The 15,082-nt window shown below is 43.5% G+C and overlaps 1 protein-coding gene across 1 annotated transcript in view; it reads right to left on the bottom strand.

Annotated features, from left to right (window-relative positions):
- Nucleotides 1–12,663, bottom strand: part of SPEF2 (sperm flagellar 2) — a gene marked incomplete at both ends in the record, with an annotated part of 96,025 nt that extends 83,362 nt beyond the window's left edge. The window contains 4 exons of the mRNA XM_082498005.1: nucleotides 717–887; nucleotides 2,590–2,842; nucleotides 11,718–11,820; nucleotides 12,606–12,663. Coding sequence (XP_082354131.1) covers nucleotides 717–887; nucleotides 2,590–2,842; nucleotides 11,718–11,820; nucleotides 12,606–12,663 — 585 coding nt within the window. The remainder of the gene's footprint in view (nucleotides 1–716; nucleotides 888–2,589; nucleotides 2,843–11,717; nucleotides 11,821–12,605) is intronic.
- Nucleotides 12,664–15,082: the final 2,419 nt, after the last annotated feature.

The raw sequence follows: 15,082 nt of genomic DNA, 5'->3' as shown, positions 1-15,082 counted from the left end.
TTTTGGATATTGCTTGTATTTTGTTTTCTAGCTACATGAAGGGATATTTTTTTCATTCTTGTTCATGCAGTGGCAATAGAACAGCTAAATTACCACAGCAAGACTCTCTTCCTTTAATTACCCATATAAAATTAATCGCAAATTAGTCAACTTGATTTTCTTTGTGGTTCAACACCCCTTGGATAGCTGGATATATAAATTACAGGCTGTACTTTGGATGAGTGTTCCTATATCTTAAGAAATTAGTTCCTCTTTTTTACTTTATCAGAACAGCTACACAGAACTAGAAGATGTTCTGAGGCCATATGCACTATTGGTCCCCTTCCCTGTGTCTTTTGAACAATGCTTCATAGTTCCTTCACAAATGAAGAAAACCTTTTACAAGGACATCTTAAACACATACTGTTCTGAAATTTACCCTTTGTCTTCAAATCTATAAATTTTTCATGAATGACAAGATGCAAATACTCTCAATTTAACATTAAGTGATTTTTAAATATTAATGGTTTTGAGCACCTTATAACAGTATATTTGCTTTATATCTATATCTTTATATTGACTTTATATTGCCATGCATACTCCTTTTCTTTGTTTTTGTATAAACATGACCGTGTAGCACAGAATTAACAAGCATTCACACTAGCTTTAACTAACACATTATGTACATGACCTTAAGAAAATGCTTCTTCGGAAGTCTATAAAAAGTAAGTAGTCACCTTTTCAATGTCTTGAGCTCTTCGTTCCTCTCGGAGCTTCTGAATTTTCTGTTGTTCTGCAATATGCATACAAGCTAATTTATCTTCTATTGCCTTAGATTTTATTTCAAAATGCTCTGAAATCTGCTGTAGTTGCAAATCAGCCTGACGTGGTGTTAAAGTTTTCAAACGCTAAAATTAAACATCAAGCAATGAAGAGACAGAAACAGTAAGAAACATATTTAAATATGATAATCTTGCAATAGTAATTTCAAACTGTGTTTTGCTGTGGTAATGTACACAGAACAACATCTAAACACGGTCGAATATTTTTTTGACTGGCTCCATTGAAAAGTACATGCAAATTTGAACTTGAACAATGTCAAACCTTGTTTAGTTTGGAGAAAAAGAGGTTGGTGGGCGACCTCATTGCTCTCTAGACCTCCCTGAAGAAGGGACGTGGAAAAGGAGGTGCTGAGCTCTTCTCCCTGGTGCCTAGTGACAGGACGTGTGCAAACAGTTCAAAGCTGCATCAGAGGAGGTTTAGACTGGACATTAGGAAGCATTTATTTTCCAAGCGGGTGGTCACACACTGGAACAGGCTTCCTAGAGAGGTGGTCAATGCCCCAAGCCTGTCAGTGTTTCAGAGGCATTTGGACAATGCCCTTAATAACATGCTTTTAACTTTTGGTCAGCTCTAAAGGGGTCAAGCTGTTGGACTAGATGATGATTGTAGGTCCCTTCCAACTGGAACTATTCTATTCTACTCTATTCTATTCTATTCTATTCAAACTGAAATACAGAAAATTCAATTTAAACATAAGAAAAAAAAAAAATTACTGAAAGTGTGATAAACAATTTGTCCAGACAGGCTGTGAAGTCTCCATCTTTGGAGATATTCAAAATCCAACTGAACAAGGTCCTGAGTAACCTGCACTAGTTGACTTTGCTTAGAGCAGGGGGGGTGGACTAAGTGACCTCCAGAGGTCCCTTCTAACCTCAATCACTCTACGATACAAATGCCACTCTGAACCTGTCTATTGACAGGAGCTACTCTCAGTTGCTTTATCTTTTTTAAGCTATCCATCTATAGGTGAAGGGATGTTTTGACTGTTTGGTACTATCCTTGCACTTGTTGGTAATCTTTTTGCTTGTAGACTATTTTTCAGGAAGTGTGCCAGAAAAAAATGTGAAATTTCACCCAGATGAATTCGAGTCACGACATATAGCTTCTTAAAGATTGCTCATCCCAATAACAAATCGTGGTCTGCATATGCCTAAAATTACTGTTGAAGTAAAGAAAAACATCCTTAAGAGAATCTACTACAGCAGTACTGACTTCCTTTTAGATACTCTCTTTCCCTTTTGTTTTATCCTCTTCGTAGTATTCAGCATATGGTTATTGCAGGCTGGAGTGTAGTATAAACATATGCAGAGATGAACAACAGAAGGAACCAAACCACTGTGTCACAAAGCTCAACGCAGTTATAAACAGGCTTCCTGGAGGGAAAATTAGTCTAAGTTGATACCTATACTGCACTGCAGTTTGCTATCTGTACCGATCAAATGAGTAAAAAGGCAGCTGCTGAACAACTACTAGCCTTTGTTGCTATCATGATTTAAGTCTGGAGAAAGCTTAAAAACAGAGCAGGTAACACAGAATGAGCAAAAACAATGGAACACAAAACACAGATGATCAATACCCTCGGGAGTCATAGATAAACTGTGTAATCCCACTGCCTACATACAAGACATAGCAAGAGACTCCATCTTTTAGGGCATTGTATAGGAGATTTAAAAAGTGGGGAGGGGAAGCGTGCAACATGCTTGACAGACACATGTAAATATGGTACCTTTTTTTCTATGCATTTATACAAAATAAGCAGTTAGTTACCTCTTGGTACAAAACACTTTCAATAGACTTAAGCTTTGCCGTTGCCGCAGGTCTCATTGCTTCCATGACTACTCCAGTGAGCTTTGCCTTTCTCTTTTTTTCTAAAGCAATATACAATTCATATAAAAGCTTTGTTGCAGCCCCATGCTGTCCTGTCATGATGTCTTGGGCCACATTCTCATTAAACTGTACACCAAGGAGGTGAAGTGTGGGCTCCAGGCGAGAAAAATTGTTAAGTTTTGCATTTGCAACCCTATATGATTAAAAACAACAACAACAACAAATGAGAACATGAACTTATTTTCAATTCCAATTTGCTGCAATAAGCATGGTCATGACATTTATCTCATACTAAAATAGGAGGGGGGAAAAATATGGAGGACTTCTTTAAAGAAATGTGATACATATTTTGGCTTAGGTTTTATACTGCAGTACATGTAACTGTTGGTCAACTAGGCAAAATTTTTGGAAAAAATAAAGAACACATTGAGTTGTATAAATCTTGACATATGTACACACAAAATACATCTAACAGCAAAAGCTTACTCCGAATTGCAGCTAATTGTATACCATCCACAAAGAGTACAAAGAGTTAGAATGAAGTTTCTACATTAACTGTATCAATCCAATCAATCCATTTGAGTTCTAACTAGCCAAAATATAGGAAATTATAAAAAAAAAAAAGTCTACATAATCTATTAACAGCACCTTGGCATTTTTCTTCTCCATTAAAAAGAAATGGACACGTGTTGAAAACAGACTATCGTCTCAGTGAGCAATTTACATACAAAACTAAAGTAGTGGGTTGCAGATTAAAGTTTCTCTTAATATGTAGATTCTCCCGTGAAAGCAGTCAAGTTCAATAGATATACAAAAGCGCAATAACAATAAATCACCACTGTATCACAATTAACACATCACATTTCAAGCAACAAATCCATAACTTCAACTGGAGTCAGAACATCATGCTTTCTATACTGCTCTATCACTTCAGTTCACAATAGTTCCTTCACGCGAACCAACAAGCTTTTGAGGTTAGCCAAGCTACAGAATAATTCTACAAAAATGTCCAATTTTAACTTAAGACCTTCTGGAAACACAGCATTCACCTTATTCCTAGATGAAACAGTCCAAGAGCTCATTATTCTCACTATAATAGTCCATGCCTCATTCTTTACACAATTATATATAACTGTAGCTTACAACTATTGAACATTTTTCTGCCATTAAGGTTAAGGTGAGTCCTATTGTCAGAAATCACCTCACATGTATTGAGAAGCTGTGATGATATCACCTCTTAACTTTTTAATCTGTAGTTACATAAGATGGAATTTCTTAACCTTGCACCATAATACAAAAATGTTGTATACTTAATTTCAAGATCATTGTAACAGTTCGGTGAAAATGAAAATTTTTTTTTTTTTTCAAATATGAACAGCCAAACTGGAAAAAGTTTTCCAGTAGTATTCCTTTTAAAAAGGTATTATCACTTTCTCAACTATTACTCCCTCACTTATATGTCCAAAAACTGTGCAACATCAGCAGCTAATATAGCTAAGTAGACATTGACTAGTTAGTTGCAATGACCCCACATTCTTGTCTGTTAGTGCCTTCTAGATTACCGTTGCCTATCATAGAAAAGGAATCTACATTTTTCCTATCACCACCCAACAGGTATGATCTTGCCTTCAGCTGTGCTAAAACATATTAAAGTGACGTCACCTTACCGAATGATCCATGAATAATATACTTTTCCTTAATGGTATACTCCAAATTTTAAAAGTAGTAGTTTATAGATATTAAGTAAGATTAGGCAGGTACAGGTTCTTGCAGGATTCTAGGACAATACAATGACTATTAGACAGTAATAATTGATGTAATGGGCAGAAAAAATATCTTGGAGTTCAGAAAACATTGCCCCAATTCTCGATAGTTGTCAAAAGATTAATGACAGTAATTATTAGAAAAGAAAACAATGAAGAAAGGTGAAAACATGACATTATCTTTGCGAAGTCATGGAGTACTGTGATAAAGAACACCACGTATAGTCCTCCTCTGTCTCATATGCCAGATACTCCCAGAACAGTAACTGTCAGGGCCTTTGTCTGGGCATGCTGAACTACATCCATGACCTTCTTGCACAGGAGAGTCCTGAACAGGACACAGCACTCCAGATATGGTCTCAGTAGTGCTGTATCTTCCAGGATGCTGTTGGCCTTCTTTGCTGCAAGGACACATCACTGGCTCATGCTCAACTTGTTCTCCCCCAGGGCCTCCAGACCCTTCTCTGCAAAGCTGCTTCAAAGTTGGCCCGCAGCTGGTACAGAAGGCATGGCATTTTCTTCACAAGATGCAGGACTTTGCGTTTCCCTTTGCTGAACTTAATGAGATTCCTGTCAGCCCTCTTCTCCACCCCATCAAGGTCCCTCTGAAGGGCAGCACAACCACCTGGTGTATCAACCACTCCTTCCAGTTTTGTATTGTCTGCAAACTTGCTGAGGTACACTCTATCTCGATCACACAGGTTGGTAATGAAGATGTTAAACAGTATTGGTCTTGGAACTAGTGCTTGTGCTATACCACTAATCACTGACCATCAGCTGCCCTTCACACTGCTGATCACAACCCCTTGAGCCTGGCAGTTCGGCCAGTTTTCCATCCACCTCAGTGTCCACTTACCTAGTCTATACTTCATCAGTTTGCCTATGAGGATGTTAAGGAAGACAGTGTGAAAAGTCAATGTAAACAGCATATGCTGATTTCCTCTCATTGTGGAAGATTGTCAGGTTAGTCTAGCATGACTTCCACTTCATAAATCCATGCTGACAACTCACAATCATCATCTTGTCCTTAGTATTTTTGGAAATGGTTTCCATGCTTATATGCTCCATCAGTTCCTAGGGACTGAGGTGAAGCTGACTGGCTTGTACATTCCTCTAGTAGATGGGGCTGGTAACATAATGACCAAGGATGAGGAAAAGGCTGAGGTACTTAATGCCGCCTTTGCCTCAGTGTTCAGCAGTAGGACCAGTTGTTCCCTGAGTACCAAGACCCCCGAGCTAGAACACAAGGATGGGAAGCAAAATGAAGCCCCCATAATCCAAAGGGAAATGGTGAGGGACCTGCTTCAGCACCTGGAGGTGCACAAATCTATGGGGCCGGATGGGATCCACCCAAGGGAGCTAGTGGAAGTGCTCACCAGGCCCCTTTGCATCATTTATGAGCAGTCCTGGATAACTGGGGAGGTCACAGATGACCGAAGGTTGGCAAATGTGACACCCATCCACAAGAAGGGCCAGAAGGAGGATCCAGGGAACTATAGGCCAGTCAGTCTGACCTCAGTACCTGGGAAGGTCATGGAACAGATCATCCGTAATGCCATTACACGGCACACACAGGAGAACAGGGTGATCAGGCCCAGCCAGCATGGGTTTGTGAAAGGCAGGTCATGCCTGACAAACCTGATCTCCTTCTATGACAAGGTGACCAACTTAGTGGATGAGGGAAAAGCTGTGGATGTTATCTACCTGGATTTTTGCAAAGCTTTTGACACCGCTTCCCACAGCATTCTTCTGGAGAAACCGGCTGCTCATGGCCTGGACAGGTGTACTCTTCGCTGGGCAAAAAAATGGCTGGAGGGCTGTGCCAAGAGTGTGGTGGTGAATGGAGTTGAATCCAGTTGGTGTCTGGTCACAAGTGGTGTCCCCCAGGGCTCCGTGCTGGGGACGGTTCTCTTTAATATCTTTATCAATGATCTGGATGAGGGGATCGAACACACCCTCAGGAAGTTCACAGATGACACTAAGTCAGGCGGGCGTGTTGATCTGCTTGAGGGTAGGATGGCTCTACAAAGGGATCTGGACAGACTGGACTGATGGGCTGAGGCCAATGGTATGAGGTTCAACAAGACCAAGCGCCGGGTCCTGCACTTGGGTCACAACAACCCCATGCAGCGCTACAGGACTGGGGTGGAGTAGCTGGAAAGCTGCCCAGCAGAAAAGGACCTGAGGGTGTTGGTGGACAGCCGGCTGAATATGAGTAGGCAGTGTGCACAAGTGGCCAAGAAGGCCAATGGCATCATGGCCTGTATCAGGAATAGTGTGGTGAGCAGGACGAGGGAAGTGATCATCCCCCTGTACTTGGCACTGGTGAGACCCCACCTCAAGTACTGTGTTCAGTTTTGGGCCCTTCACTACAAGAAGGACATTGAGGTTTTGGAGTGTGTCCAGAGAAGGGCAATGAAGCTGGTGAGGGGTCTGGAAGACAAGTCTTATGAAGAACAACTAAGGGAATTGGGGTTGTTTAGCCTGGAGAAGAGGAGGCTGAGGGGAGATCTTATCACCCTCTACAAGTACCTGAAAGGAGGTTGTAGAGAGGTGGGGGCTGACCTCTTCTCCCTGATGACAAGTGATAGGACGAGAGGAAATGGGTTTAAGTTATGTCAGGGGAGGTTTAGATTGAATATTAGGAAACACTTTTCCAAGGGTTATTAAACATTGTAATAGGCTGCCCAGGGAGGAGGTAGATTCACCATCCCTGGAGGTGTTTAAAAAAAGGGTAGATGTGGTACTTAGGGACACGAAGTGGTTTTTGTCAGGGTAGGTTAATGGTTGGACTTGATGACCTTAAAGGTCCCTTCCAACCTCAGCAATTCTATGATTCTATGATTCCCAGTTTCCCCTTCTTTCTTTCCTTGAAGAGAAAACTGGCAGTTGCATTCTTCTAGTCCTAGGAATCTCCCCCAGTCACCAGGACCTTCCAAAGATTATTAAGAGTGGCTTAGCAATGACATCGGCCAGGTCCCTCAGCATGTGTGGGTATATGCCATGAGGTCCCATGGACTTGAGAATTTCCAGTTTATTTAAATATTCCTTAAGCTGATCCTCCTCCACCAAGGGTAAGTCTTTCTTGCTGCAGACTTCCCTGCTCATCTCAGGGGCTTGGAATTTCTGAGTGTGAGTTTTACCAGTAGAGTAGACCCAGACGGAGAAGGTATTAAGTACCTCAGCCTTTTTCATACCAGACTGAGGAGTATTCGAGACTCTGATAAGGAGATTGATCAATGGAGCCACACTGTGCCATCTATAATGCATGGAAGCCAACTCACCATGACCACCACAGAGGCACATCCTGGATCTGCTTTGTGCCAGGAGGAAAGCAGCATCACAAGGCATAAGGAGAGGTGGAAGAAGGTTATACAGCACGGAGTGGTACAAGAAAACCCTCCTTACCCTATAAAGGTATCTTATTAAAAAATACCTTTACAGAATAGGTAGAAGGACCTGGGTGCAGTGGATGAAGCATATAACGAGACAGAGGTGGAACCTGCACAAGCAGTCTTGCCAAGGTCAGAGACACCAACCTCTCACAACAACACCTGCATTAAGACCAGCACTGAGAAGAAACAATGGTGAGTTATGGTTATCAGTGATTCCCTCCTGTGCGGAATGGAAGCATCTATTTGCCGGACTCTCTTTTCAGGGAAGTTTGCTGCCTCCCTGGGGCTCGAAGTAGGGACATCACTACAAGACTGAAGAGCCTAGTACAGCCTTCAGGCTACTACCGTTCCTGCTCTTTCACGTGGGTACAAATAATGTCACAATAAAATGTCTGAGGTCAATCAAAAGAGATTTCAGAGCCTTGGGAAGGGTGCTAAAAAATTCAGGAGCACAAGTAGTGTTTTCCTCAATGTAAGCAATGATGTGTTTTTTTTGCTGGGTCCTGTGCCCCAGGCTTGTGTTTTCTCTAGCCTTCCTTTTGCTCTGGACATACTTGTAAAAGCCCTTCTGGTTGTTCTCCATGTCCCTCACCAGTTTTGAGTCCTAATGGGCACTGGCTTTCCTAGAGCCACCTCTGCATACTCAGACAGTGTCTCTGTGCCCCTCCTGGGCCACCTGACCCTTCTTCCACATCTTGTATTTTCCCTTTTTACGTTTGAGTTTTGTCAGTAGCACCTTATTCTTCCATTTATGCCTCCTGCTGCCATTGTTCAGCTGTATTCACATTGAGATGGATTATTCTTGCAGGAGATGATCTTCGGAAGAAAAAAAAAAAAAATAATCAATCAGCTGTCCTGGAGAACTCTTCTCACCAGGACCATTTTACATAGGATTCTTCCAAGCAGATCCCTGAACAAGCCAAAGCCTGCTCTCCTGAAGGCTATGGTTGTGATGCTGCTATTTAGCCTGTCCACTCCTCCCAAGATCATTAACTCCACCATCTCATGGTCACTGCAGTCAATGCTGCACCCAACCTCGCTTGTTTGTACATACTGGATTTAGTAGAATATCTCCCCTCTTCAGCTCCTCAATCACTTTTCTCAGGAAGTTATCATCAATACACTCCGGTAACCTCTTGGATTGCTTGTGCCTGGTGGTGTTTCTCTTCCAGTGAATACCAACTTTGTTAAAGTTTCCTATTCAGACTCAGGTCTGTGAAGATGAGAATTCTTCCAGTTGTCTCAAGAAAGCTTTATGTACTTCTTCCTGCTCAACTGATCTGTGGCACAGTCACCACAGCATCACCCAGTTTGGTCTTTCCTCTAATCCTAACCCATAAGACCTTAACTGGTCATCATCCATCCCAACGGAGCTCCATGCATTTTCTCTGCTCTGTCATATAAAGGGCAACACCTCTTCCTCATCTTCCCAGCTTGTCCATCCTAAAAACCCTATATCCACCCATGGGAGCACTCCAGTTGAGTGAACTATCCCACTGCCTCTCTGTGATTCCAATGATACCGTAGTCCTGTAACTGCACAGAGGCTTCAAATTCCTCCTGTTTGTTGTCCATGTTGCATGCTTTAGTATATAGGCACTTCAGAGAGGCAGCCAGTTGTGTTGATTTACCAGAAAAAATGTGAATGCTTCTCCCATAATGCTGTCTTCTCAGCACTTCCTTAATTGTGTATTTATATTTGGGATGGGCAGCCTTCTGCACTGTTTTGCCCCTCTTATTCACATCACCCTCCTCTTGCTTGCCAGTCTAGGATATCACTTACTCACTGGTTTGAGAGTAATCACCTCCTTCCCACCTCGTTCCTAGTTTAAAGCTATCCTCACCAGGTCTGCCAGCCTGTTGGCAAAGATGCTTTTGCCCAACTTGGTGAGGTGGATCCCATCTCTTCCTAGCAGTTCTCCATCTTCAAAGAGGATCCCACGACTGCAAAAAATAAATCCCTGCTGTTGACAGCAGCTGCACAACCACTTGTTGACCTGTAGAATCTACCCACTCCTCATCAGGCTCTTCCATCTCACCAGCTGAATTGAGGAAAAAAATACCTGGGCCACCATGCTTTTCACTTTTGCTTCCAGAGCCACTCTTAATATGCTCCAGGTCTCTCTGGCAGTATCCTTGGTGCCTACATAGAAGAGCAGCAGGAGTAACAGTGCAAGGGCTGGATGAGCCTCCGCAGTCCTGGACCTGATCCCCAGCAAGCAGCAAACCTCCCTGGCTAGCATGTGAGGTAAGCAGATGCGTACCTCCAACTCCTGCAGGAGATTCTTCCTGGTGCTTCTGTGTGGTTCGGACTTCACCAGCTCAAATACTCTCTTGCACAGAGCCAGCAGCCTCTCATCTGCTGCCAAGGAAATGAACTTGCTCTGCAGCTGCCGATCAGCAGGTGGAGCATGAACCTTCCTTCTCTTGCCAGAAGTCACAAGCTGCCAGTCATCTCCTTTTCCCAACCCAATAACCACAGATTCTGCCTGTCTCTCCCTCAGCACAGCTGTGGATTCAGGTTCCTCTATCTGCAGTGTCTCAGAGAAGATCCAGTTAATTTCCTTCTCATCATCTGTGACACTCAACAGTCTGCTGACCTCCTTCCACAACAGCTTGATTTTGTGACACAGATCCTCCATAAGCACACACCTCTGCAGGCAAAGCCACCACCTTCCCCTGCCCAAGGCTAAGTAAAGATTCAGGGCTCCCCTACAGCCTGAGACATGGAGAATTGCTTCCTTTCTCTGGAGAGCAATTTGAGTTGAGGCCTCTGACATTCTGAGTAGTTGTTCCAGTGGGTAATGGGGATCATGCCCTGTCCTGCATCACCACCTTTGGTGAGCATGCATACACTGTCTCAGCAGAGTTTCTAACCTCTTCTTGCACCTGCTGAAATGCATGTTCACTAATTGCACCTCCCTAATCAGAAGTCAGCTAGAGACAAGAGTTCAAAGCACCTTTTTATCATGAAGAGTTGACAGAACTTGTTAGAAGCTTCTAGAGCTTGCTATAAGTAAAAGCCTTCTGAAGCTATCCTTTCTCAGGAGCAGCAGGCACTCTAAAGTTCCTCAAAGAGTTACTAGGAGTTCTCCAATGATCCCAGAAATTCCTGAGAGATCTAGAAGTCCTAGAAGCAGAGCCCAAAATCTGCAGTGCAAAACTGCTGTGTTTGTTGACTGCTTTTGTTAGCTGTGCTCAGACTGCTCTCCAACAAGTTGGTGGGACTTGGATAAGAAAGGGTATAAAAAAATGAGAAGTGTAAAGAACATAAAAAAGAGACTCAGAAGAATCAGGAACAGGATGTACAGCCTGGTACACTTCATATACACGTGCACCAAAGTCTACCAAAATGGAGCATAAGCCAAGGAACCCCATAAACTGCCTCATAAAGGCTCACAGATCTGGCAAGATTTTTCAACTCCTGTTTTGCTGTTCTTCTTCATTATGGATATTACACCAGTTTACTCGTAAACTTATAAATTCTTATATGATCTTCTGCCACGGATTCACTCAGAGCCTCACAATGTATCTCCACCATTTTCATTTTAGTGAAGATGTAATGGTCACCACCAGACCTCTGGATTCCTGTCTCTACACAGCTCATGGGGACAGTGCCAGTACCTCCAGTTTTGGAGATATCCTTGAAGGGCTTGTTGAACTTTTGGTCTAACCTGCTACTGTCATAGTTAAAATCAAAATCCACAATTTTCTTGAAGTAGTATGATCAATCTTTCTGGAAATGTGAAGCTAATCTGTGTGTCAAATACAAGTAGCTTTTGACTTACCGAAAAACGTATCAAATCTTGCTAAGTTCTAGATGTCTTCCCACTCTGCATTAGCAAATCCTAACTGAAAAATAAATATTTTGTCTAATTGATGTAAGAGACATCTTATCCATATGTACTAACCTGCTCTGTGAAAATTGATAAAAGTCATCCTGAAGACCATATTTGTGGAGAAGTTCTCCTAGGAGGTAGCCAGTAGAAAATTCTTCTGAAAACGATCCTGGAACTAAGTTCATTTTTTTGTTGTTTGTTTTTTTAAAAAAATAAGATAATTAAAAGAATTCATACATTAGTCTTAATACAACTCATTATTTTTATAACAAAATTAAGTCCAAACTTTATTAAATAATTCAGAGGAATTTTAGGAGACTGATCTAGCAGTAACTAGTTTTCAAGTCACCAATAAATCTGCTTTCAGTGTAGTTATTTTGCAACATAAGCTTTAGGTAGTAATTTAATTCTCATTTTCAGTGTTCAAAAGTAAACAGTGTCATAACTGTCATTAGATCATAGCAATATCTATAAATGATAATTACAACATCTTCCCGAAAAAATGCAAACAAACCCAAAGCTAGATCTAATGTGCTTCTCATCCATGGAAAGTTGCTCCCTCCAAATGCTTCTCCAAAGCCAGCAGAACACCTGACATTCAAAACAAAGCAATGCTTTGCAACATATTAAAATATTTTTATCCTCTGGAGTCCTCATTAGCAAGTGAAGCTTGAGCTCCTCGTATCTCCTGAGAGCACTTGCGCCTTGAGGAAAATTTACTTCACCTCGAAAATCACTGTCTTGCACATGAAGATTAAAAATGTACCTGTGGAGGTATCTGGACGGACGCGAGGGAGCGGGAGGGTTCTTCAGTAGGTCAGCGGCAGCTGGCCCCGGGGAACCCCCGAAATCCCTCGGCGGGACGAAGGCCTGACCCTGCGGCAGTCCCCTGCGCTGGCAAGCAAGCCAGCCGCCCCCCGAGCCCCCGCCCCCTCACCGCGCGGCGGGGCTCCCACTCACCCACGCTCCGGGAGAGCTTCACCTCCTCGTTCAGCCACTCGCACAAGATCTCCGACATGACAGGCGGCGGCGGCGGCGGCGGCGGCGGCGGCGGCGGCGGCGGCGGCGGCGGCGGCGGCGGCGGCGGCGGCGGCGGCAACGCTCACGACCGCCTGGCACCGCGTCCCGTTGCCACGACGACGGGGCGGGGCGCATGCGCGGTGGAGGACGGAGGGGGCGAAGGCCAACCCCCACTGGCGCGCGCGCGGCTCCGGGGAGGCTGCGCATGCGCGGCAGGTGGGGCGGGGTCGCGGGTGTGGCCGGGGCGGGGAGACGAGGAGCAAGGTGAGCGCGCCGCGAGGAGGAGCCGCGCGTGCTCGCCGCTGCCGCCCGGGGTGGCGCGCGCCGGGCCGTTGGCCGGCTCAACCGCCCTCTCCGGCGGGGCCGTGCGCGCGGAGCGGGAGGGGGGGCGGAGCGGATCGGATCGGATCGGAGCGGAGCGGAGCGGAGCGGAGCGGGGCTGGAGTCCCTCACCGAGCGCGGGGCCGCCCGAGGGCGGAGGAGGAGGAGGAGGAGGAGGAGGAGAAGGAGGAGGAGGAGGAGGAGGAGGGAGGCGGCGGCGGCGGCGGCGGCCGAGCACCAGGGTCCTGCTGGTCATGGGTGGTGGTCGGTAGTCCCTGTCGTTCAGCACCCTATTCGGTGATCCGCTGCCGTTTTCTGTGAGGTCTGTCAGCGGCGGAGGCGGGCGGGCGGTGCGGCGGCCGCCGCCGCCTTCTCAGCCGTGCTCGCTGCCTGCCCCGGCCGCCCCCCTCCCGGCTGCGCGGCCGCGTGTCTAGCTGCTAGTTTAATGTGTGTTTAAATCACCACTTCCCCATTCCACCCCAGCCCGCGGCTGCTCCCTGCTGAATTTGCTCTTGTGCTCGCGCAGATGGTGCGGAGCAGGGGACTCTTAGGCTGAAAAACGATCTGGCAGGAAAAAAAAAAAAAAAAAAAAGAAAAAAAAATTAATCTGTGGTAGTTTTCCCAAACTGGTTCACATAACGGCACAAATTACTATGTTGGCTCCGTATGAAAGGGGGAGGGAGAGTAAAAACTGCCGAAGAAAAGCTCTGCCAGTTAGTTTAAATGTGTGCTACACGTTGACAAGGATGTTTTTGGAGAGCAGCGTTGGAAGTCTGGGGAGTGTGTGTGTGCCGGCGCAGCTGCCCGGATGGCTGTGCAGTAAGCCAGTTCGGGGATCCGAGCTTGGTTTGAAATGAGCCTCGCTGATACGTTTGGTTTTATTCTGCTATTGTTTGTATTAGGTCATCTTTAATTTAGAATCGCACTGAAATACCTTGCATAGTTTTGGTTCCCCCATTTTGAAGAGTAAGCTACAAAAATGTAGAGCATAGAGAACTACATCTGGAAAATACAGTATATGCCATGGGAATTTAAACTGGCTGTTACTTTCTCTGGAAAAGATCTGTAGTTCATTTAATTAAGTTTTCAAGTACCTTTCAGTGCAATACAGAATCCTAAAGAATTGTTTCATCTAGGAAAAAAAAAAAAAACACAAAAAAACCAACCCAGGAACAAGAGGATCTGGGTAATGACAGGCAGACAACAAACTAAATATAATTTTCAAAAGTGACAATAATTAACATTTGACATAAAGAACTTGGAATATTATGGATTCTCTTCCCCTAGAAGTCTTCTGGTATAAATCTCTGTGCTTTTACAGAGAGTGTGCTTTAAATCAAAATAAATGACTGAGTTTTATAAGAGTAAATGGCCAGTCATTTATATGTTCAGAAGGTCATTATAGAATTAGTGGCACGTGAATTAATCGAGCAACAGGAAAACTTCAAGAGAGTGGAAGTAATTGCAGGGCAGATATTTAATATTTTTATCCTTTTAACAATTTAAATTTTTGTGTACATGTTAATTTATAAAAATACCCAGACTTTAGGGGAAAAAAAAAATTGATTTTTTTTTTTTTTTACAATACTGTTTGCAGTGGGAGTATCTACCATCAGGATGTGTTTCTGATATGTCAGAGTGCAAAGAACAAATCTATTCTAGCTTCATCATGGAATTTTTTCCTCAGCTCCAGAAATCAGTGTATATGTATTTATGTATAGTTAAATGTCTCTATAAGTAATCATTAATAGAAATTTATGTTGATTTTAAAAATGCAAACCAGAACTGATTTATATTAACTTTAGAACTTCTTTCCATATTGCCTCTGACTTTGAAAAGCTGGTACTTCCTGTATCTTTAAGAATTTTTTTTATGGAATATATTACTTCAAGTTCATTGTCATATGTAATGGATATCTAAACAACTAATTTTGTTTAAAAATATGATTGATTGTTCTGCCTGCAGAGAAGGACATAATTCTTAGTCAAGTAAGCAAGCTAGAATTGTGAGAAAGATGTGGAATTTCTCTCATTCAAATTCAGTAGCGGTTTCCTGTTTCATCTAAGGCTGTCTTAGCTCTTAAGAAATTAATGTAG

This window comes from Vanellus vanellus, assembly GCF_965231255.1.
Source record: "Vanellus vanellus genome assembly, chromosome: Z".
NCBI lineage: Eukaryota > Metazoa > Chordata > Aves > Charadriiformes > Charadriidae > Vanellus > Vanellus vanellus.
Note: the sequence above shows the minus strand (reverse complement) of the source record. Positions and strands in the feature narration are given on the sequence as shown.